General features: G+C 47.4%; 1 protein-coding gene across 1 annotated transcript in view; it reads right to left on the reverse strand.

The window, feature by feature from the left end:
* LOC101015381 (radial spoke head 10 homolog B2) overlaps positions 1–21,822 on the reverse strand; it is a 31,419-nt gene extending 9,597 nt beyond the window's left edge. Inside the window, exons 1-8 of the mRNA XM_031665875.1 lie at positions 21,393–21,822; positions 19,807–19,983; positions 17,082–17,226; positions 15,348–15,469; positions 12,393–12,582; positions 9,244–9,358; positions 8,085–8,164; positions 7,531–7,646 (exon numbers count right to left, since the gene is read on the reverse strand). Coding sequence (XP_031521735.1) covers positions 7,531–7,646; positions 8,085–8,164; positions 9,244–9,358; positions 12,393–12,582; positions 15,348–15,469; positions 17,082–17,226; positions 19,807–19,983; positions 21,393–21,470 — 1,023 coding nt within the window. The 5' untranslated portion in view covers positions 21,471–21,822. The remainder of the gene's footprint in view (positions 1–7,530; positions 7,647–8,084; positions 8,165–9,243; positions 9,359–12,392; positions 12,583–15,347; positions 15,470–17,081; positions 17,227–19,806; positions 19,984–21,392) is intronic.
* Positions 21,823–25,800: the final 3,978 nt, after the last annotated feature.

Consider the following 25,800-nt stretch of genomic DNA (forward strand, 5'->3'; position numbering starts at 1 on the left):
AAATAAATAAATAAATAAATAAATAAATAACAGGCCAGACGTGTTGGCTCATGTCTGTAATCCCAGAAGTTTCAGAGAATGAGGCGGGTGGATCACTTGAGGCCAGGAGTGCGAGACCAGGCTGGCCAACACGGTGAAACCCTGTCTCTACTAAAAATACAAAGATTGGCCGGGTTTGGCAGTGAGCACCTGTAATCCCAGCTGCTTGGGAGGCTGAGGCAGGAAAATCACTTGAACCCAGGAGGCAGAGCCTTCAGTGAGTCAAGATTGTGCCACTGCACTCAAGCCTGGGCAACAGAGCAAGATTTTTGTCTCAAAACCACACACACACAAACACACCCACACACCCACACACACCCACACACACATCCACACCCACAAACACGCACACCCCACACACCCACACTACACACCCCCACACACACCCCACACACACACCCCTACTCACACCCACACCGCCACACATTCCCACACCCACATACACCCACACAGTGAACTTTTAGGTACCCAGCCCGACGCCCATCGTGGATGTGACGGCTTCTCCACGCTGGCGACCTCCACGCTGGCGACCGGGAATGCAAACTACTCCCAGCCCTGTGTGAGTGCTTGAGCTTCCTCCCCTTCTTCCCAGCGGCCCTTCCCTTAGGTCCCAGCTGTTCCCTCACACGCGTGCGCACTCAGCTGACGGCTCAAGGACAGCCTTCTGCCCGTCTCTGGAGCTTGCTGTCCCTCTGCACAGCACACTTTCCTCCGTGGGACAAAATTCTACCTTTGCCTCCCCACATGACCGGAGTGTGCAAAGCTACCGTGAGCTGAACAAGAAGGATCAGCTTTAGTAAGTTTGAAGCTGAGCCTCTATGATCTCTAAATCACTCTCCCAAACTGTTGGTCAAAAGGGAGCAGTGATTGCCTTGGACCCTGACATGAACGTTCAAGTTCCAGTGTACTTTGAGTGAGACGGGGTTTCACCACGGTTGGCCAGGCTGGTCTCGAATTCCTGACCTCAAGTGATCTGCCCACCTTGGCCTCCCAAAGTGCTGAGATTACAGGCGTGAGCCACTGTGCCTGGCCTGGGTGTCCATCCTTGTGAGCAAGCCCTGGGGACCTGTTTAGCATCCCACGCACACTCAAGAACTGTTCCCCGACAGATCTGCTCTTGAGCAGGCTGTCCACTCTTAGAAACACCGGATCCATATAACAAAACATCTCCTAGTAAGATACCTCTGATTTCCTTTTGAGACGGAGTCTCGCTCTGTCGCCCAGGCTGGAGTGCAGTGGGTGATCTCAGCTCACTGCAAGCTCCGCCTCCCGGGTTCACGCCATTCTCCTGCCTCAGCCTCCCGAGTAGCTAGGACTACAGGCGCCCGCCACCACGCCTGGCTAATTTTTTTGTATTTTTAGTAGAGACGGGGTTTCACCGTGTTAGCCAGGATGGTCTCGATCTCCTGACCTTGTGATCTGCCCGCCTCGGCCTCCCAAAGTGCTGGGATTACAGGCGTGAGCCACCGCGCCCGGCCCTCCTTGCTCTGTAATTCTAAGATTACCTAATCTAAGACATTGTGTTACCTGATTTAGTATTGTATAAATAGTTTCCGGTTTATTTCCAGACACATCATCAGTTGGAACATTCACATAGGATTTAGTCATTTGGTCAGTAACACAGATGAATGCAAAGCAGAAGGCTTCAAAGAATTCCAGGAAAACCAGCTGAAATAAAGAAAACACAGAGTTTCCATCATTGGGACACACCTGGAGACAACAGAGCATTGATAGACTGGCGTTCATTATTTCCTGATATCTCAATACACACGTTTGCACACAGACATGCAGACCGTGCACACAGACACACACACACATATATTCTGTACTTGTGTTCAGACTGCTCAATCAAATCTTGGTTCTTAGACTGGTCACAGTGGCTCACATCTGTAATCTCAGCACGTTGGGAGGCTGAGGCAGGAGGATCGTTTGAGCCCAGGGTTTGAGACCAGCCTGGGCAACACAGTGAGACCCATTCTGTACAAAAAATTGTTTTTAAAAAATCCGCTGAAGGCCCGGTGTGGTGGCTTACGCCTGTAATCCCAGCACTTTGGGAGGCCAAGGCAGGCGGATCACGAGGTCGGGAAATCGAGACCACCCTGGCTAACATGGTGAAACTCCATCTCTACTAAAAAAAATACCAAAAAAAAAGAAAAAATTAGCCAGGAGTGGTGGCGGCGCCTGTAGTCCCAGCTACTCGGGAGGCTGAGGCAGGAGAATGGCGTGAACCCGGGAGTCAGAGCTTGCAGTGAGCCGAGATTGTGCCACTGCACTCCAGCCTGGGCGACAGAGCAAGACTCCGTCTCAAAAAAAAAAAAAAAAAAGTGTAAACGAAAAGGCTAATGAAAAAAAAAAAAATCTTGGTTCTTTGTTCTTGGTATCCATGGCAAAACCAACAGCCTGAATTGGATCTGCACCGTTTGTGAAAGCTCTTTATAAACCTCAGGTTCAAAGCTGCTGTCAGTTCCATCATATATGAAAGGATTATCCTCTGCTATGACCTCCATAAATATAGCTGCTAATTCTTTACTTATCATTTTAAAGTCCTGTAAAAAAGGAAATCAAACCATAACTGCCTATAATTGTAAACAGCTACATATTTTAATGTCAATTTATATCAATACAATAATTAAGAAAGTGTACCAGAAATTAATATCTTTTTTCTTTTTTTTGAAAGATGGAATCTTGCTCTGTCGCCCAGGCTGCTGTGCAGTGGTGCAATCTCAGCTCACTGCAACCTCCACCTCCTGGGTTCAAGTGATTCTCCTGCCTCAGCCTCCCAAGTAGCTGGGACTACAGGTGCACAACACCACGTCCAGCTAATTTTTGTATTTTTTAGTAGAGATGGGATTTCACTATGTTGGCCAGGCTGGTCTCAAACTCCTGACCTCAAGTGATCTGCCTCCCTCGGCCTCCCAAAGGGCTGGGATTACAGGCGTGAGACATTGCGCCGAGCCATAAATTAATATCTTAAAGACTGATAATTTTGAAAAGCATTCTGGATTAACATTGGTATGTACGGCCAGGCATGGTGGCTCACACCTATAATCCCAGAACCTTGTGAGGCCGAGGTGGGAGGATCACTTGAGCCCAGGCGTTGGGGATCAGCCTGGGCAACAGAGCAAGACCCTGTCTCTACAAAAATTAAAAATGGAGGCCGAGCATGGTGGTGCATGCCTGCAGTCCCAGCCACTCAGGAGGCCGAGGTGGGAGGATCACTGAAGTCCAGGAGTTTGAGGCCACAGTGAACTGTGATCACAACACTGCACTCCAGCCAGGGTGACAGAGCAAGACCCTGTCTCACACACACACACACACACACACACACACACCCCTCTCTCCCTTCTCTAGCACCTCCAAAATAACAGTAAAGTATTTTTTGGCACAGAACAGGACATAGAACATGGGAGAAGAGAACACAGTCCAGGTGTGAAATATGAACACAATGCTGTAGGCTGAAAAGCACCTAGGGAAACAACGTACTGCACAACAAAACCAGTTTTACCACAATTGACATGAAGAAGAATTACGCTCTTCGCATTGGTTAAAGTCACAGTTTCCAAGAACCTATCAATAATCGATAATGTTAATAATGTTAGGTGGCTCACACCTGTAATCCCAGCATTTTGGGAGGCCGAGGCAGGCGGATCATGAGGTTAAGAGATCGAGACCATCCTGGCCAACATGCGGAAACCCCAGCTCTACTAAAAACACAAAATAATTAGCTGGGCATGGTGGATGCCTGTAATCCCAGCTACTCGGGAGGCTGAGGCAGGGGAATCACTTGAGCCCAGGAGGCAGAGGTTGCAGTGAGCTCAGATCGCGCCACTGTACTCCAGCCTGGGTGACAGAGCAAGATTCCGTCTCGATAATAATAATGTTAAGTGAGGAGTTACTGTACCCAAATGTTCAGGTTTCAATATTATTTTAAAAAATCACTCATATCGATCAGCCTCGGTAACACGGCGAAACCCCATCTCTACTAAAAATACAAAAATTAGCGGGGCGTAGTGGCAGGCACCTATAATCCCAGCTAGTTGGGAGGCTAACGCAGGAGAATCACATGAGCCCAGGAGGCAGAGGTTGCGGTGAGTTGAGATTGCACCACTGCACTCCAGCCTGGCGACCGAGTAAGACTCTGTCTCAAAAAAAAAAAAAAAAAAAAAAGTAAAAAATAAAAACATTAAGTGAGGACTTACTGTACTCAAATGTTCAGGTTTCAATATTTTTTAAAAAATCACTCATACTGACCAGCCTGGGCAACATGGTGAAACCCCATCTCTACTAAAAATATAAAAATTAGCCTGGCATGGTGGTAGGTGCCTGTAATCCCAGCTACCTGGGAGGCTGAGGCAGGAAAATCCCTTGAACCAGGAGGAAGAGGTTGCAGTGAGCCGAGATCATGCCACTGCAGTCCAGTCTGGGAGACAGAGCAACACTCTGCCTCCAAAAAAAAAAAAGCAAAAAAACAAAAAACACAAAAACACACTCATACTAAGAACCAGGAAGATCTCAAACTGAATGAAAAAAGAGAGTCCACAGATGCCATCGCTAAGACAACAGAGATGTTACAATTGACGAACAGAGACTGAAGACAGTCATCACAAAAACGCTTCAATGAGGCTGGGTGCGGCGGCTCATGCCTCTAATCCTAGCACTGTGGGAGGCCGAGATGGGTGGATCACCTGAGCTCAGGAGTTTGAGACCAGCCTGGGCAACATGGTGAAATTCTGTCTCTATTAGCTGGGCGTGGCGGCGTGCACCTATAATCCCAGCTACTCGGGAGGCTGACGCAGAAGAATCCCTTCAACCCAGGAGGCGGAGGTTGCAGTGAGCCCAGATCATGTCACTGCACTCCAGCCTGAGTGACAGAGCAAGACTCTGTCAAAAAAATAAATACTCGGGAGGCTGAGGCAGGAGAATGGCGTAAACCCGGGAGGCGGAGCTTGCAGTGAGCTGAGATTCGGCCACTGCACTCCAGCCTGGGCAACAGAGCGAGACTCCATCTCAAAAAAAAAATAATAATAAAAATAAAAATAAAATAAAATAAAATAAAAACTTCAATGGGCAATTGCAAACATGCTTGAAACAAACGAAAAACTGAAAAGGGCCGGGTGTACTGGCTCACTCCCATAATCCCAGCACTTCAGGAGGCTGAGGCAACAGGACTGCTTGAGCCCAAGAGTTCAAGATCAGCCTGGGCAACATGGCAATAACACGTCTGTACAAAAAATAGAAAAATTAGCTGGGTATGTTGGCACACATGTAGTCCCAGCTACTCAGGAGGCTGAGGTGGGAGGATCACTTGAACCCAGGAGGTCGAGGCTGCCGGGAGCCAAGATCGCACCACTGCACTCCAGCCTGGGTGACAGAGCGAGACCCTCGCTCAAAACAACAAACTATTTTCCCACAGTTACACACTAGGTTACCATCCATTTTTCTTATGTATACGACGTTACAAAATTTGTAAAAACTCCTTAGCATTAGTATTTGATTCTGTTTAATCATTTGTATTCCCACAAGTACAAATTAAAAGTATCATGGAACAGGCCAGGCACAGTGGCTCACACCTGGAGATCAACGCAGGCGGATCACGAGGTCAAGAGATCGAGACCATCCTTGCTAACACAGTGAAACCCCGTCTCTACTAAAAATACAAAAATCAGCTTAATATGGTCATGCACGCCTGTAGTCCCAGCTACTCGGGAGGCTGAGGCAGGAGAATTGCTTGAACCCAGGAGGCAGACGTTGCAGTGAGCCGAGATCGCACCACTGCACTCCAGCCTGGCGAAAGAGCGAGACTCTGTCTTAAAAAAAGAAAAATAAGGTATCATGGAACAAAAACAACCAATAGTATGAGAACATTGTATAAATAAGATGTTGTCACTATTTTCCCAAGTAATAACTTTTGAAAATTCCATTTTCAATAAACTGTAATTGTTTTAAATGACATTGATCCTCCCCACTTCCTTTTTTTTTTTTTTTTTGAGACAGAGTTTTGCTCTTGTTGCCTAGACTGGAGTGCAGTGGCACGATTTCAGCTCATTGCAACCTCTGCCTCCCGGGTTCAAGCAATTCTCCTGCCTCAGCCTCCCAAGTAGCTGGGATTACAGGCTCCCGCCACCACACCTGGCTAATTTTTTTTTGTATTTTTAGTAGAAACGGGGTTTCACAGTGTTGGCCAGGCTGGTCTCAAACTCCTGACCTCAGGTGATCCACCCACCTCAGCCTTCCAAAGTCCTTCCTTTGTAAAAAGATTTCAGTTGGCTTTATTGCTATTCTAGGATCAGGCAACACGTTGGTCCATCAAAAAGAGTAAGGTGTTCCTCCATTTTCCTTTTTTGTTTATTGGGGGATTTTTTTGGGACAGGGCCTCCCTCTGTCAACCAGGCCTGGAGTGCAGTGGCATGATCGCAGCTTACTGCAACCTCCCAAGTAGCTGGGACTACAGATTATTGCACTACCCGCGCCCGGCTATGTTTTTAAATTTTTTTGTAGAGGGATCTCTGTGTGCCCAGACTGGTCTTGAATTCCTAAACTCAGGTCACCCTCCTGCCTCGGTCTCCCGAAGTGCTGGAATTACAGGCATGCAGCACCGCGCTCGGCCCCATCTTCCTTTAAATGACCGGATCTGCGTGAATAAACATACCGTAGGCCAGTCAGGCACGGTGGCTCACGCCTGCAATCCCCGGCACTTAGGAGGCGAGGCAGGTGCATCACACCTGAGTCAGGAGTTCGAGACCGGCTACAAACAACATGTTGGCTCTGTCTCTACTAAAAATACAAAATTAGCGGGCATAATGCTGAGGCACCTATAATCAGCTGCCCAGGAGGCTGAGGCAGGAGGAGAGTACTTGAGCCCAGGAGGTGGAGAGGGAGTGCAGTGAAGCCAAGATGCCTCACTCCAGCCTGGGCGACAGAACTAAGCTCCCATCTCAAAAAATAAAAATTATATATATATATATAAAATATATTAGTGTATATATATAAAATATATACATATTTATTTTAAGACAATGGCCAGTGTATATATATAAAATATATATATATATTTATTTTAAGACAATAGTCAATGGTAAATATATATGGCCAAGCTGGTCTTGAACTCCTTGACCGCAGGTGATCCACCTGCCTTGGCCTCTCAAAGGCTGGGATTGCAGCATAAATATATATATATATATATATATATATATATATGCACCATGGGGCATTGTTATAGGCCATAGGCCATTGTCGTGTCCTAATCTGTGAGTACATTGGGCAGGTGACGGCTGTTTCTGTTCCTTCCACGACCACAGACCACTGTTCTGCCAAGAGACTCCGTAAACATTCAATGGTTCTGAAAATCCAGCCCAGATCTTCACCTGATTATTTGCATATCATAGCTGGAATATCTTACCTCTCTTTAATTAAAATCAAAGTGCCTGTAAATAGAAAGCCAGTATTGAACTTAGTGGTTGCTCAGCATCAGAGGAAGTGTCTCATCTTCGCCATTAGGCTCGTGGGGAGAAGCTGCGCGTGGTCTGCAATGGCTTCATAAATCTCCCAGCACTTATTCATGTAATTCATAGAGTAGAGCGTCCGCTGTTGCTCACGGAATAAATTGCCTAAAAATACAATGTTCGAAAAATGATTACAGATTTATATTTTGAGAAAAAAAATAGCGGTAAATACAATCCTATTGTTTTTGTTTTTTTCCGAGACAGAGTCTTGCTGTTGCTCAGGCTGCAGTGCTTTGGCACGATCTTGGCTCACTGCAACCTCCGCCCGCCAAGCTCAAGCGATTCTCCTGCCTCAGCCTCCAGAGTATCTGGGATTACAGGCATGCACCACCACGCCTGGCTAATTTTTTGTGTTTTTAGTAGAGACAGGGTTTTGCCATGTTGGCCAGGCTGGTCTTGAACTCCTTGACCTCAGGTGATCCGCCCGCCTCGGCCTCCCAAAGTGCTAGGATTGCAGGAGTGAGCCACTGCGCCCAGCCCAGATTTATATTTTGAGAAAAAAAAATGGGGCAGTAAATAGAATCCTGTTGGTTTTGTATTTACCTTTTATCTGGCAGGCATTTGGATGAATGTTCTCAGTCATCAGTTTTGTAAAACACAAGAAAAGCGATGGGCTTCTCTTTCTGTGATAACGATCAAAAGATACGATAATTACTTCTCTAAAAGAGGGAAATTCCCTTCTCCTTGAGCACAGGCTAGACTTAATACTTTGCTTCTAATGTATAGAATATAGAAAGGGAAGGCTGGAGTCAGTGGCTCACACCTGTAATCCCAGCATTTTGGGAGGCCAAGGCAGGCGAATCACTCGAGGTCAGGAGTTCAAGACCAGCCTGGCCAACATGGTGAAACCCCATCTCCACTAAAAATACAAAAAATTAGCTGGGCTTGGTGGCAGACACCTGTAATCCCAGCTATTTGGGAGGCTGAGGCAGGAGAATCACTGGAACCCGGGAGGTGGAGGTTGCAGTGAGCCGAGATTGTGCCACTGCACTCCAGCCTGGGTGACAGAGCAAGACTCCATCTCAAAAAAATAAATACATAAATAAAAGTGTATTTGAAAAAAGATATAAAACCACTTTTGCTGTAAGAAAGACAAGAAATTCTGACATAAGAAAGAAGAGTTGGTTGTGACTATTTGTTTCTGCATTAAAAACCCCAAGAGACATTTGCAGTATTGAACAGATTCAAATATGAAGGGTTTTCAAAGTTTTGATCAAGTATCTCATGGCTTTGCGGTTAATATTTGTGGAAAGGTTGTGTTCTGAATCCTTCATTTCAAGGGTATGTTAAAAAAAAAAAAGAGACTGCTGAGGCTGGGCACAGTGGCTCACGTCTGTAATCTCAGCACTTTGAGAGGCTGAGGCAGGTGGATCGCCTGAGGTCAGGAGTTCGAAACCAGCCTGGCCAACATGGTGAAACCCCATCTCTACTAAAAATACAACAACAAAAACATTAGCCAGGCATGGTGGCACACACCTGTCATCCCAGCTACCCAGGAGCCTGAGGCAGAAGAATTGCTTGAACCTAGGAGGCAGAGGTTGCAGTGAGCCATGATTGTGCCATTGCATTCCAGCCTGGGCAACAGAGCAAGACTCTGTCTCCAAAAAAATAAAAATGACTGCTGAAGAAAAGAAGGCATTATGACAATAGTACAACTTAGCTGTGCTCCGTCCCCCAATGAGGGTCCAGAAATAGTACTTACTGGAATTCTTCGTGATAAATGTGGTACGCCAAACGCAGGAGGTGATTCAAAAATGTTCTCAGAAGTATTGTTGTAAATGGAGAATGAATTTCTTCAACTGGTATGTCATTGTTGGCTAAAATAAGAAAATTGGAGAGGATGTCTGATATTTGCTAGAAGCTTCCATTTTATTTGTTCCTGGTATACAATTTGAGGAACTGAATATGAGAGAGTACTTATTTCAGGGCAAAGCAACTTAGTAGCATGGCACTCGGCAGGTGGACTCCATAAAAGCCAGGCACAGTGGCTCACACCTGTAATCCCAGTACTTTGGGAAGCTGAAGCAGGCAAATTGCCTGAGGTCAGGAGTTTAAGACCAGCCTGGGCAACATGGTGAAATCCTGTCTCTACCAAAAATACAAAAAATTAGCCAGGTGTGGTGGTGTGCACCTGTAATCCCAGCTACTCGGGAGACTGAGGCAGGAGAATTGCTGGAACCCAGGGGGCAGGACTTACAGTGAGCCAAGATTGAGTCACTGCACTCCAGCCCGGGCAACAGAGTGAGACTTCGTCTAAAAAAAAAAAAAAAAAAAAAAAAAGTCAATCTGGTTCCTTTATAAGACGAGACATCTTGTCCCAATGTTTTCCAGAGTAGTCTGAGACACAATCTGATGAATGATGCTAATTCTAAATGGATTTTAAGTATGTTTCAAACACTAAACTTTGACGTAAATGGGCATTTTTTCTAATACTTTATTTTTCAAGTGGATAATTTGAAGCTTGCAGCTCTGCCTCCCAGAATTTGGCTGAAAGAAGTCAAACTTCCAAAGTTGTTAAAATTTATCACATCAATTTCCTAATTTGAAATCAAGACCAATCCTAAGACTACTTAGGGCCTTTTCTAGACTCTTCCAAGCCATTGCTGATTCTCCCCATTTCTTTTTTTTTTTTTTTTTTTTGAGAACAGAGTCTCACTCTGTTGCCCAGGCCTGAGTGCAGTGGCGCGATCTCGGCTCACTGCAGCCTCCGCCTTGCGAGTTCAAGCGATTCTTCTGCCTCAGCCTCCCGAGTAGCTGGGACTACAGGAATGTACCACCACACCCGGCTAATTTTTTGTATTTTTAGTACGGGTTTCACCGTGTTAGCCAGGATGGTCTCGAACTCCTGACCTCAAGGTCTGCCCACTTCAGCCTCCCAAAGTGCTGATTACAGGCATAAGCCACTGCGCCCAGCCTTTTCTTTTTTTTTTTTTTTTGGTTGTTGAGACAGTCTCACTCTGTCACCGAGGATGGAAGTCTTGGCTCACCGCAACCTCCACCTCCTAGGCTCAAGCGATTCTATTCCTGCCTCAGCCTCCCACTAAGTAGCTGGGAATACAGGCATGAACCACCACACCTGGCTAATTTTTGTGTTTTTAGTAGAGACGGAGTTTCACCACATTGGCCAGGCTGGTCTCAAACTCCTGGACTCAAGTGATCCACCTCGGCCTTCCAAAGAGCTGGGATTACAGGTGTAAGGCCGAGTACCGGGTCACTCCCCCATTTCTGGATCTGGACAAGTCAGTGCTTTCACTGGACTGTGCCTGAGGAGAGGGAGGCAAACTTTCTGTAAAGGGCCGGAGAGTAAGTATTTTAGGCTTGGTGGACCAGACAGTCTACACCACAACCCCTCCGCGGTGGTGCTTTGGGGTAAAGCAGCCACAAACATGTGAGCAAATGGGCATGTCTGTGTTCCAGTACAGCATGATTTAGGGGAACCGGGGACTGGATTTCACCCTGGGACCATGCATGGCTGGCCTTGCTTTTGTAGGTGACCTCGTACTGTTGCTGTTACGTCACGAGACTGCCCTTCTAAGACATTGCACCCACCACAAAGGGCAACAGCACCACGTGCTGATTACTGGGAACACTCTTCTCCAACCTGGGCTCTACCTGCTCAATTCTCCGGGTGATTTCCAACGCTTTCCAGGTGACACGTGATACATTTCCGTCTCAAACCAGTAACCCTCAAGCCTTTGGCACTAGGGACCGATTCTCAGCATACCTTTTTCCATGAATGGTGGGAAGGGGTGGGGGACTGTTGGTTTCCAGGATGATTCAAGCGCATTCAAATACTGCACACTTTATTTCGACATAATGACACTGTAATACATAATGAAACAATTCTACAAACCACCATCATGTAATTTCAGTGGGAGCCTGAGCTTGTTTTCCTACAACTAGGTGACGGGAGACAGCTTACAGATCATCAGGCACTAGATTCTCCTGTATGAGCTTGAACCTCCATCCCTCGCTGCCAGCCTACAGGAGGATTTGCGCCCTGTGAGAATCTTTTAACTTCCCTGCTGATCTGCAGGAGGTAATGCCAGCGATGGGGAATGGCTGTAAAAACAGATGAAGGTAGGCCAGGCGCGGTGGCTCATGCTTGTAATCCCAGCACTTTTGGAGGCCGAGGCGGGCAGATCATGTGAGGTCAGGAGTTTGAGACCAGCCTAACCAACATGGAAAAACCCCATCTCTACTAAAAAATACAAAAATTAGCTGGGCATGGTGGCACATGCCTGTAATCCTGGCTACTATGGAGGCTGAGGCAGGAGAGTCACTTGAACCCAGGAGGCGGAGGTTGTGGTGAGCCGAGATCCTGCCACTGCACCCCAGCCTGGGCAACAAGAACAAAACTCTGTCTCAAAACAAAACAAAACAAAAAAAACAGATGAAGGTTCACTTGCTTGCCCACGGCTCACCTTCCACTGTGCACAGTTTCCTAACAGGCCACGGACCAGTACTGATCCATGGCCTGGGGGTTGGGGACCCCTGCCTTTTGTGTGTGTGTGTGTGTGTGTGATGGAGTCTTGCCCTGTCGCCCAGGCTGGAGTGAAATGTCGTGATCTCGGCTCACTGCAACCTCCGCCTCCTGGGTCCAAGCGATCCTCCCACCTCAGCCTCCTAAATGGCTGGGATTACAGGCATGCACCACCATGCCTGGACAATTTTTTGTATCTTTTAGTAGAGATGGGGTTTCACCACGTTGGTCAGGCTGGTCCCGAACTCCTGACCTTGTGATCCGCCTGCCTCAGCCTCCCAAAGTGCTGGGATTACAGGCATGAGCCGCTGCACCCAGCCTGCACCCCTGCTTTAAACCAAAAGATGTGAAGGATCTGGAATACTCACCACTTAATATCCTGTCCATATCAGCAAGAGTTAGTCTGTGGTGATGAAATCTGCAATCTTTTAGAAACCTCCAGAAGTGAAGCTTTGTCATCAGAAAGGTATTATCCAGAGAGTGGTCGCATCCCAGGCTGCTATAAAAGCTGTAGATTCTTCTTAATTCTGTAATATTTCTTAACACAGCATATTCTACCTGAAAGGAAGAAAGTCATGCGTGGATTAAGAACAAAAGACGGCCAGGCACGGTGGCTCACGCCTATAATCCCAGCACTTTGGGAGGCCGAGGCAGATCACCTGAGGTCAGGAGTTCCAGACCAGCCTGGCCAACATGGTGAAACCCCATCTCTACCAAAAATACAAAATTAGCCGGGCGTGGTGGCAGGCACCTATAACACCAGCTACTCAGGAGGCTGAGGCAGGAGAATTGCTTGAACCCGGGAGGAGGAGGTTGCAGTGAGCCAAGACCACATCACTGCACTCCAGCCTGGGCATCAAGAGTGAGACTCTGTCTCAAAACAAATAAATAAAATTTAAAAATTATAAAAAGAACAGCCAGGCACGGTGGCTCACACTTGTAATCTCAGCACTTTGGGAGGCTGAGGCAGGTGGATCACGAGGTCAGGAGATCGAGACCATCCTGGCTAAGAGGGTGAAATCCTGTTTCCACTAAAAATACAAAAAATTAGCGGGCGGAAAAAACACCCTCTCTCAAAAAAAAAAAAAAAAAAATTAAAAAAGAACAAAAGACACAACACCTGTGTCCTACATTAAATGCTATAATACAAGTAAAGTAATGGCATTTAGCTCTTTCCACTGTAAGGACTTAAGAAGTGTTTTTTTGTTTTGTTACGAGATGGAGTCTCGCTCTGTCACCCAGGCTGGAGTGCAGTGGCAAGATCTTGGCTCACTGCAACCTCTGCCTTCTGGGTTCAGGCGATTCTCATGCCTCAGTCTCCAGAGGAGCTGTGATTACAGGTGCACACCACCATGCCCGGCTAGTTTTTGTATTTTGGTAGACATGGGGTTTCACCATATTGGCCAGTCTGCTCTTGAACTCCTGACCTCAGGCGATCCGCCTGCCTCGGCCTCCCAAAGTGTTACAATTACAGGCATGAGCCACGGTGCCCGGCCAAGAAGCATTTTATGCTTTCCACCCACCCGCCTTGGTCAATAAAATGCCATCTCCGACCAACAGTAAAAACAAAACAAAACAAACAAGTTATCTGGAAAACAGACTTCCTTTCACACGGCATGTGCTGGCTTCCGCTCTCAGTGGCGGCAACAAAATTCTACTGTCTGCAGATCCTTATTCCTCATCAACACATGTGCAAAAATCCTCAACAAAGTAAGTGGAATCCAGCCATATATAAAGAATAGTAGCCATGTGTGCTGGCTCATGCCTGTCATCCCAGCACCTTGTGAGGCCAAGGCAGGAGGATCGCTTGAGCCTGGGAACTCGAGACCAGCCTGTGCAACACAGTGAGACCGTGTCTCGACTGAAAATTAAAAATTAAAGAAATTAACCAGGTACCGTGGCGAGTGCCCATATAGTCCCAGCTACTCAGGAAGCTGAGGTGGGAGGATTGCTCGAGCCCAGAAGGTCAAGACTGCAGTGAGCTGAGATCGCACCACTTCACTCCAGCCAGGGTGACAGAGCAAGACCCCATCTCGAAAAGAAAAAAAAAAAAAAAAAGATAATACAGCAACACCAAGTAGGGTTTAGCCTAGAATTGCAAAGTTGGTTCACATTTGAAAAATCAATCAATGTAATTCACACTATTGACAGACTGGAGAAGAACCAAATGATTCTATCAGCTGAAGCATTTCACAGAATTTAACATCCATTCATGATAAGCACCCTCAGCAAATTAGGAATAGAAAGGAATCCCTCAGCCTGATCAACAGCATGTACGAAACATGCAACTCACATCACATGTAGGACTGAAAGTCTGAAAGAAGTAAAATTCCGCCATGTGCGGTGGCTCACGCCTGTAATCCCAGCACTTTGGGAGGCCGAGGCGGAAGGATCACCTGAGGTCAGGAGTTGGAGACCAGCTTGGGCAACATGGTGAAACTCCATCTCTACTAAAAATACAAAAAATAGCTAGGCGTGGTGGTGCGTGCCTGTAATTCCAGCTACTCAGGAGAATTGCTTGAACCCAAAAGCCGAGATCATGCCATTGCACTCCAGCCTGGGCAACAAGAGGGAAACTCCATCTCAAAAAAAAAAAAATAAAGCAGCAATATTCATGCTGGTTGCTTTACTCACCTCCCTCTCTGTCACATTTCACCTTTTAGGATTTTCGCCAGACCCTTCATGCCCTTAAGCTGCTCCAAATTCCCCACACAGGCAGCCCTGCCCTCCGCACAGCATCCTGTTCTCCAGCACCACTCACCCCTGCCCTACCCTCTTCAATGAGACACTCAGAGAACGCGAAGAACAGGATTCGGGGTCCCAAGGGAGACAGGAAGCCCTGCCTGGGTGGCTTCAGGCATCTGTTACGCTGAGCATTAATTCCTGCTTTTGAAAACGCAGTTCAATTGAATAAACATGTATCGTCTGCCCGATCTAAAGCACTGTTCTAGGCTGGGCGTGGTGGCTCACACCCATCATCCCAGCACTTTGGGAGGCTGAGGCAGGCGGATCACCTGAGGTCAGGAGTTGCAGACCAGCCTGGCCAATATAGTGAAACCCCGTCTCTACCAAAATACAAAAAAATAGCTAGGTGTGGTGGCGCATGCCTGTAATCCCAGCTACTCAGGAGGCTGCAGTGGGGAAATTGCTTGGACCCGGGAGACAGAGGTGGCAGTCAACCAAGATTGCGCCATAGCACTCCAACCTGGGCGACAGAGCAAAATTCAGTCTCAAAAAAAAAAAAAAAAGACATTCAACACGTGACAGCAGTCACCAGCTATATTACCCCAGGATGCAACTGATACCAATAAAAAAGATTTTACCTGCTTCTTTTCTTCAGGTCGGGCTGCCTCAGGGTACATGTCCAGGAGCAAATTTAGATCCAGCTCGATGCTCGACCCCAACACAGAATGACTTTCACTGCCATCAAGCTTTCTGATCAGTTCTAACGAAGGAAGGCAAATACAGGGGATAATTACGGTTTGTTTGGTGTTTTTTTGTTTTGTTTTGTTTTGAGACAGGGCCTCACTCTGTCGCCCAGGCTGGAGTGCAGTGGCATGATCTCAGCTCACTGCAACCTCTGCCTCCCAGGCTCAAGCGATCCTCCCGCCTCAGCCTCCTGAGTAGCTGGGACTACAGACATGCACCGTCACGGCCCAGCTCATTTTTGTACTTTTTGTAGACACAGCGTTTCACCACGTTGCCCAGGCTGGTCTCGAACTCCTGAGCCCAAGTGATCCGCCTGCCTTGGCCTCCCAAAGTGCTGGGATTACAGGCTTGCGCCACCGCACCCATCCTTGGAGATAATTATGAAAAGCAATGTTAAAATTTCTTAATGTTATGTCACAATGATTTTCTACCAAAATGTGATACAAGAATATTCCAAAAACCTACTAAGAATGCAGGCTGGGCACAGTGGCTCATGCCTGTAATCCCAGCACTTTGGGAAGCCAAAATGGGAGGTTAAGGTTGCAGTGAGCTATGATCACACCACTGCACTCCAACCTCGGCAAAAGAGTGAGATCCTGTCTCTTAAAAAACATTTTTTTAAAAGCAGTTGCAAGCCAAGCACAATGGCTTACAGCTGTAATCTCAACACTTTGGGAGGCCGAGGCAGGAGGATTCATTGAGGACAGGAGTTTGAATCAGCCTGGGCAACATAGTGAGACCGTGCCTCTACAAAAAGTTTAAAAATTAGGTAGGCATGGCCAGGTGCGGTGGCTCACACCTGTAATCCCAGCACTTTGGGAGGCCAAGGCAGGCAGATCACGAGGTCAGGAGTCAGAGACCACCCTGGCCAACATGGTAAAACCCTGTCTCTAATAAAATTACAAAAATTAGCCAAGCATGGTGGCACGCACCTATAACGCCAACTATTCAGGTTGCTGAGCAGGAGAATCGCTTAAACCCTGGAGGCGGAGATTGCAGTGAGCCGAGATTGCACCACTGCACTCTAGCCTGGGCGACAGAGCAAGACTCCATCTCAAAAAAAAAAAAAAAAAAAAAGATTAGCTAGGCATGGTGGTGCACATCTGTATTCCCAGCTATAGGTGAGGCTGAAGTGGGAGGATCACTGGAGCCCAGGAGTCTGAGGCCGTAGTGACAGAGCAAGACTTTGCCTCAAATTTTTTTTTTTTTTTTTTTTTTTGAGACACAGTGTCGCTCTGTCGCCCAGGCTGGAGTACAGTGGCCGGATCTCAGCTCACTGCAAGCTCCACTTCCCGGGTTTACGCCATTCTCCTGCCTCAGCCTCCTGAGTAGCTGGGACTACAGGTACCCGCCACCTCGTCCAGCTAGTGTTTTGTATTTTTAATAGAGATGGGGTTTCACCGTGTCAGCCAGGATGGTCTCGATCTCCTGACCTCGTGATCTGCCTGTCTCGGCCTCCCAAAGTGCTGGGATTACAGGCTTGAGCCACCGCGCCCGGCCAAATTTTTTTTTTTAAAGGGAGTTGCTCACAGGGGACTTCTGTTTTCTGAAGTGTTCAGTGTATTTTCACGAGTGGATACCATGGATAGAAACAGATGAATTTATTTCAACAGGTGAATGCTTCCTACCAGCACTCCTGGACAATCTTTGGGCAACTCCTGAAGACAGGTCCAGGCAGCTGATGAATTCACCTTCAAGATCTGGAAACCCGGCTATGTGGTCATTGGAGAATGTGCCTTCGTACACACGCCCGTTCTTGAAAGTTAATCGGCCCTGCAGACAGAAAAACAACTTTGTGCAGTTTAGGAAAAGTTTTCTTAGAAAAACACTGGTAAGGCTGGGCACGGTGGCTCACACCTGTAATCCCAGCACTTTGGGGGGCTGAGGCAGGCAGATCACAAGGTCAGGAGTTCGAGATCAGACTGGCCAACATGGTGAAACCCCATCGCTACTAAAAATACAAAAATTAGCCAGGCGTGGTGGCGTGTACTGTAGTCCCAGCTACTCAGGAGGCTGAGGTAGGAGAATCGCTTGAACCCAGGAGGCGGAGGAGCCAAGATTGCACCACAGCACTGCAGCGTGGGTGACAGAGAGTCTGCCTCAAAAAAGGAAATAAGGAAAGGAAAGGAAAGGGAAGGGAAAGGGAAGGGAAAAGGAAGGGAAAGGGAAAGAAAAGGGAAGGGAAAGGGAAGGGAAAAGGAAGGGAAAGGGAAGGGAAACGTGAGTAAATGTACATTGATAGTTTTTTCAAGGTTTTGGAGCTTTTCACTTGTTTTGAAAATACGCACTTACTCCACATACAGTCAGGCTCCTGGGTCTCATGCACTGTATAAGTTCTCTCTCTTCCTCCTTCTTCTATTCCTCCTCCTCCCCTCTATCTATCTCCCCCACAATCTTTCTCCAACTTTAAGCACCTCTAGGCCACAGAATGTGTCTTATTAAACTAGGCTAGTGACCAGCAGAATGCCCATCATACAATAGAGACTCCCTGATTTTTTTTTGTTTTTTTTGTTTTTTTGTGAGACGGAGCCTCGCTGTCACCTAGGCTGGAGTGCAGTAGCACAATCTTGGCTCACTGTAACCTCCACCTCCTGGGTTCAAGCTATTCTCCTTCCTCAGTCTCCCAAGAGGCTGGGATTACAGGTGCCCGCCACCACACCTGGCTAATTTTTGTAATTTTAGTGGAGATGGGGTTTCACCATGTTGGCCAGGCTGGTCTTGAACTCCTGACTTCAAGTGATCTGTTCACCTTGGCCTCCCAAAGTGCTGGGATTACAGGCGTGAGCCACCATGCCCGGCCAAGACTCCCTGAGATTTGTCAAACCCAGGTCAATAGTCAGTTACTGATTCAGAAGTGGGCAAATGACCCTGTTTGGCGCTGTGAAACGAAAGACCCTTTTAGAGAGCTTCTATCAAAAGTTCCTCCTTTTCTTCTACTTAGTATGGTATGCGGATGTGAAGGCTGGAACCACAGCAGCCGACTTGCAATCATGAGGGAGGAAAAACACAAGGGTAAAAGTGACATGGTGGGAGATACTATGGATAAATGGAATAGAAATTCTGACAGCAATGAGTTGCTGAAGCCTACAGTATTCTGTTTTATACATGGCAGACAACACTAGACTGTCTGTTACTTGCAAACCAAACCACCATCATACATACATACACACTCACACGCACACACACACACCCCCACCAAAAACTAAATAACCACTAAATACACAGAAATCAATGACCACTGAAAATATTTTGCCAGGCACAGTGGCTCATGCCTATAATCCCAGCACTTTGGGAGGCTGAGGCAGGAGGATTGTTTGAGGCCAGGAGTTTGAGACCAGCTTGGCCAACATGGTAAAACCTGCGTCACTACTTAAAAAAAAAAAAAGAGCTGAGTGTGGTGGTGCACACCTGTAGTCCCAGCTACTCAAGTGGCTGAGGCACAAGAATCGATTAAACCTGGGAAGCAGAGGTTGCAGTGAACCGAGATCGCGCCACTGCACTCCAGCCCGGGTGACAGAGTAAAACTCTGTCAAAAAGAAAAAAAGAGTCATGTAATCACCTTAGCAAAACAGTAAGTTATCCTATACAAAATAGATAATGCAATTTAATAGAGAATGACATGCCTTTTGTCTAAAAGAGTTCTGTAGATGGATGGTGATGGTTGCACAACAATGCGAATGTATTTGATGCCACTGGACTGTGCACTTAGAAATTAAGACGGCAAATCTTATGTGTACTTTACCATAATCAAAAAGAAATCTAGAGTGCCTATATTTACCACAGACAAAATAGACCTCAGAGAAATAAAAGTTACCAGGGTTGGCCAGGTGTGGTGGCTCACACCTGTAATCCCAGCACTCTGGGAGGCTGAGGTGGGCCGATCACTTGAGGCCAGGAGTTCGAGACCAGCCTGGCCAACATGACGAAACACTGTCTCTACTAAAAATACAAAAATTAGCTGGGCGTGGTGGCCCGCACCTGTAATCCCAGCTACTCATGAGGCTGAGGAAGGAGAATCACTTGAACCCGGGAAGCGGAGGTTGTAGTGAGCTGAGATCGCACCACTGTACTCCAGCCTGGGCAACAGAGCAAGACTGCGTCTCAGAAAGAAAGAAAATTAGCAGGGTTAATAGGAAATTACGTGATGATCAAAAGAGCCAGAGCACCAATGCATAATGACCCTCCACGTGTGTGCCCCGAACAACAAACTTCAAATATATGAAGCGAAACTGACAGAACCAAAAGCAGAAATAGACAAATCTGCAATTATACTGGGACATGTCAATGGCTTTACATCATTTCAATGGCTTTCCATCATTGTTTGAAATGGGATCTTCCCAGGTCTGTACTCACCGTGCCATGTTTCTTGTTGGAAACCCATTCTCCGTCATACACGGCTCCACTGGCGTAATAAAACTTGCCACGTCCGTGACGATGTCCGTTTACAAACTCCCCTATGTATTCATTTCTCAAGGGATACTGGGAACTGGGGATTCTCTTTAGAAACCACGTGTGTGTTCCAAAGCCATTCTGGAAAGAAAGCAGACGGCCATGAGACATGCGCAAAGCAGTTTCTCTCTTTACCCAAATCCCCTCAAAATTAGGATAAATACAATGAAAACTGGAAAAGGCAAAGAACTTGGACTCTGCAGTCACACAGACTTGGGTTCAATTTCAGCTCAGCTGCTTATTAACGAGTCTTTCGAACTAAGGCAGATGATTTAAGCCCTGTAAGTTCCTCATCTGTAAAACAGAAATAACACCTGCCCCTCAGCTTAGATACAAAGGAGTTCGAGACCAGCCTGGCCAACATGGTGAAAACCCGTCTCTACTAAAAAGTGAAGATAAGTGTATATAAAGTGCCTGGCTTGATCATGACAGGTTTCACTGTTATTTTAAATTTTGGGGTTTATTTGCTTTTATATATTTTTATTTTTTGAGAAAGGGTCTCACTCCATCACCCAGGCTGGAGTATGACGGCACAATCTTGGCTCACTGCAGCCTCAACCTCTAAGACTCAGGTGATCCTCCCACCTCAGCCTCCCAAGTAGCCAGGACTATAAGCGCCAGCCACCACTCCCGGCTAATTTTTGTATTTTTAGTAGAGATGGAGTTTTACCATATCGCCCAGGCTGGTCTTAAACTCCTGGCCTCAATCCTCAAGTGGTCTCCCAACGTGCTGGGATTACACCTGTGAGCCACTGCGCCCAGCTTAAATTTTTACTTTCTAAAGATACAAGTTGGGCTGCGTGCTGTGGCTCATGCCTGTAATCCCAGTGCTTTGAGAGGCAGAGGTGGGAGGATCACTTGAGCCCAGGAGTTCAAGACCACCCTGTGTAATAAAGTAAGAATCCGTTTCTACAAAAAAAAAAAAAATTATTTTTTAATTACCCAGGCACAGTGGCCGTGGGCACTTCTGTAGTCTCAGCTACAGGCGAGGCTGAAGTGGGAGGATCGCTTGAGCCAGGGAGGTAGAGAGCCATGACTGCACCACTGCAGTCCAGCCTGGGCAACAGAGCAAGACTCTGTCTCTAAAAACAAACAAGCAGACTGGGCGCAGTGGCTTACGCCTGTAATCCTAGCACTCTGGGAAGCCGAGGCAGGCGGATCACTTGAGGTCAGGAGTTCGAAACCAGCCTGGCCAACATGGTAAAACCCCATCTCTACTAAAAATACAAAAAAAAAAAAAAAAAATTAGCTGGGCCTTGGTGGTGGGTGCCTGTAATCTCAGCTACTCCAGAGGCTGAGGCAGGAGAACTGCTTGAACCTGGGAGGTGGAGGCTGCAGTGAGCTGAGATTGCGCCACTGCACTCCAGCCTGGGTGACAGAGAGAGAGACTCCATCTCAAAAAAAAAAAAAAAAAAAAGACATAATACATGTGTTGAGAATCGGTGGAGCGTCTGCCTCTGGGTATAAACTGCTCCCCCGCCCGGGCGTACCTGGAGGCCCCTTTCCCACCGCCCGGTGTACTCTTCGTTGGCGGTCAGCCACCTCATCCTCCCCTCCCCGTGGCGCATGTTGTCTTCCCACTGGCCTTCGTATATATTTCCAGATTTATAACTAGGATGAAAGAAACCGAAGAAAAGCAATCAGTTACCTCCTACACAACGTTTACCTTTAAGACATTCTTTTAAACACTCCCCTTGAGCTCCTTTGAAGAAATCTACCCCTTGTACCTATACAATCTTCTCTGTATTTAAATTCAGGCTGGGCACGGTGGCTCACGCCTGGAATCCCAGCACTTTGGGAGGCCAAGGCTGGAGGATCACCTGAGGTCAGGAGTTCGAGACCAACCTGACTAATAAGGAGAAACCCAATCTATCCTAAAAATACAAAATTAACCAGGCGTGGTGGCGCATGCTTGTAATCCCAGCTACTCGGGAGGCTAAGGCAGGAGAATCGCTTGAACCCAGGAAGTGGAGGTTGCTCTGAGCTGAGATTGCACCACTGCACTCCAGCCTGGGCAACAACACCGAAACTCCATCTCGAAAACAAAAACAAAACCAAAAATTAGCCGATGGTGGGCAATCTGTAATCCCAGCTACTCAGGAGGCTGAGGCAGTGAGACCGGGCTGAACTCAGAAGGTGGAGGTTGCAATGAGCCGAAGATCATGCCACTGCACCGAGCCTGGGCAACAGAGTGAGACTGTCAAATCAATAGACAGATAGGTAGGCAGATAGATAGATCGATAGATAGATAGATAGGGTAGGGTGCATGAGGTCCCCAAGGAGTGAGAATGAGTCACTTTATTAAACCTTCTGACTATTTAATAAGGTGACAAAGTGGGTAAGAGCCAGGTTTTTAAAATCTTTTAATAATTCCCTATTGTATCATGATTAGTTAATACTTGGCCAGTTTTTGAGATGGGATCTCACTGTGTCACTCAGGCTGGAGCGCGGTGGTGCGATCATGGCAGGAGAATTGCTTAACTCAGAGCAGGAGTGCGTTGCAGTGATGAGATGGCACCACTGCACTCCAGCCTGGTGATGAGCTGAGATCAAGGCTCAAAAAAAAAAAAAAAAAAAAAATCCACTCTGCTTAGAGAGAAAATGTTCTGTGCAACTTTTGCACCTTACTTTTAAATATCTGAAGTGAACATTATTTGGGCCCACAAACACTTCTTTGCCCACACCCTGCTAATGGCCATGGTCATACCGCTCATCTTTTATTCCCCAGCCCTCTTTTTGATGCTCTTTTGCACTCCAGTCTGCACTGTAACACGCATCTCTGACTGGTAACAATGAGCCCTGAAACAAATAATATCATCTTTATAACCATCAAACCTCATGACACAAACTCTTTGTCAAATGTAAGGATATCAACTTAAAACCAGTCCCAAAATAGAAATACCCCATGTAACCAAGACATATAACCTGTTATTTTTCTGTTTTGCTGTCAAGAAAATGGTAAAACTGCTGCACAAGGGGAAGTGAGATAATGTCACAAATCAATTTCTCCTTAACAAAGTGCCTTATTGGCCAGGTACGGTGGCTCATGTCTGTAATCCCAGCACTTTGGGAGGCCAAGGTGGGAGGATCACAAGGTCAGGAGTTCGAGATCTGTCTGGCCAACATGGTGAAACCCAGTCTCTACTAAAAATACAAAAATTAGCCGGGTGTAGTGGCACGAGCCTGTAATCCACCTACTTGGGAGGCTGAGGCAGGAGAATCACTTGAACCTGGGAGACAGAGGTTGCAGTGAGCCCAGATCGTGCCACTGCACTCTAGCCTGGGCCATAGAGCAAGACTCCGCCTCAAAATAAAATAAAATAAAAAGTGTCATATTACGGCACAGAATGACTGCACTCATCATATTCAAGTCTATTCATTATATCCAGTAACTATTAGTCAATTAAGTACCTAAAGAAATCCTGTCTGTTGCCACTTGGAGTGAACAGTTGAGCCTTCCATCTAACGGAAGGTCACTCTCTCCTAGGCACCAGAACCATTGTTGTTTTACCCATTTGGACATCCTACCATTTACTGCCTCCAAGTGTAAGTGAGCATAGTGTACCCTTTGTTTGATCTACACTGAAAAGCCTCAAAAGGCTTTTTCACAGGTTTATCTGTGTGTGTGAGAGACAGAAACAGAGAGAGAATTTTTCTATCTTCTCTCTCATGATCAGGCAAACTCATTCCTTCCTGCAGCCATTCAGATGCTGCTGTCTGGAAGTCACCGTGCCCAGTCCCTCCAATATGTCTCAAGCAATCTGGGTAAGCTAACACACACACACGCACACACACACACACACACACAACACAACTCAATAAACAGCCATTCAGATGCTGCTGTCTGGAAGTCACCGTGCCCAATCCCTCCAATATGTCTCAAGCAATATGCTGCAAGCTAAAACACACACACACACACACAAAACAACACAACTCAATAAATAGCCTATTAAAGCCTGCATATGTCCAGGCACAGTGGCACACGCCTGTAATCCCAGCACTTTGGGAGGCCGAGGTGGGTTGATCACTTGAGGTCAGGAGTTTGAGACTATCCTGGCCAAAATCCCGTCTCTACTAAAAATACAAAACTAGCTGGGCGTGGTGGTGCACACCTGCAGTCCCAGCAACTCGGGAGGCTGAGGCAGGAGAATTGCTTGAACCCAGGAGGCGGAGGTTGCAGTGAACTGAGAGCGCGCCACTGCACCCCAGCCTAGGTGACAGACTCCCTCTCAAAAAAAAGAAAAAAAAAATTAATAAAATGCTTAATTTACACGATGTGAATTTCACCTCAATAAACAAAAAGTGAATATGCCCTGGACAGTGCCACTAGCCCCTACCCCCTTCTCGCTCCATGTGGCCGCCCAGCCCCTCCCCTGCCCTCCACATGGCCACCCCACCCCCCTTCTGCCCCGCCCCCCCCGCCCCGCCCTCCATGGGGCCGCCCCGCCCACCTTCCCGTGCCGCCTGCCATTGCACCAGTGGCCGATGTAGGACACGGGCTGGGTGCTGCACTTGAACATCCCGAACCCGTTCCTCATGCCGTTGACCACTTCGCCTTCGTACATGCTGCCGTCCGGCCACGTGTACACGCCGTGATTCATCGGGACATTCTTCACAAAGTCGCCCTGAAGCAGAACGGCCATGGGGTGACAGAAGGAAGAGTTGGGGGTGGGGGCGGGAATCCCTAGTCCTGTGGGCGGTTCCAGGAGCTGCCTGACCTCTGACTCTGTTCTTGCCTCTCCTGTGGACACGCACTGAACATCCCCCTCACATTCTCTCTCTTCCTTGTCTGCATTTCCCATCCTCTCATCCCACCGGACCACTGGGTGGAAGCTCAGGCAGGAGGAAATATCTGGGAGGTTGCAGGTCGACCGAGCTCGAAGGAGCGAGCAGGTGACGTTGGAAAGTGCTGGCTTCCAATCCTGACCCGGGGAACTTCAGAATCTTAGAACTCACCTTGGCAGGGCGCAGTGGCTCACGCCTGTAATCACAGCACTCTGGGAGACCGAGGTGGGAGGATTGCTTGAGGCCAGGAATTTGAGGCCAGCCTGGGCAACCTAGGGAGACCCTGTCTCTAGAAAAATATTTTATTTATTTAATTTGTTTTTGTTTTTATTTTTGAGACAGAGCTCACTCTGTTGCCCAGGCTGGAGTGCAATGGCGCCATCTCGGCTCACTGCAACCTCTGTCTCCCAGGTTCAAGCAATTCTCCTGCCTCAGCTTCTCAAGTAGCTGGGATTACAGGCGCCCACCACCACGCCCTGCTAATTTTTTTGTATTTTTATTACAGATGGGGTTTTGCCATGTTGGCCAGGCTGGTCTCGAACTCCTGAGCTCAGGTGTTCCAGCCGCCTCAGCCTCCCAAAGTGCTGGGATTAACAGGCGTGAGCCATCATGCCTGGCTTTTTTTTTTTGAGACAGGGTCTCACTCTGTCACCTAGGTTGGAGTGCAGCGGCACAATCACAGCTCACTGCAGCCTCGACCTCCCGGGCTCAAGTGATCCTCCCACCACGCCCCCCAAATAGCTGAGACTACAGGTGTGTGTGCCACAAGCCTCACTAATTTTTAAATATTTTGTGGAGATGGGGTTTCTCTATGTTGCCCAGGCTGGTCTGGTCTCAAACTCCCAGCCTCAAGTGATCCTCCCACCTTGGCCTCCCAAGTAGCTGGGACTACAGGTGCGTGCCACCAAGGTGCAGTGGTGCACGCCTATAATCCCAGCACTTTGGGGGTGCTGAGGTGAGAGGATCTGTTCAGCCCAGGAGGTTGAGGCTGCAGTGAACTATGACCACTGCATTCCAGCCTGGGCGACAGAGCAAGATCCTGTGTCTAATTGAGAAAAAAAAAAACAAAAAACCCCGCTCGAAGGAGGTGAATTCACTGTTCCGTTCAGGCTT

Source organism: Papio anubis, chromosome 4 (genome assembly GCF_008728515.1).
Source record: "Papio anubis isolate 15944 chromosome 4, Panubis1.0, whole genome shotgun sequence".
NCBI lineage: Eukaryota > Metazoa > Chordata > Mammalia > Primates > Cercopithecidae > Papio > Papio anubis.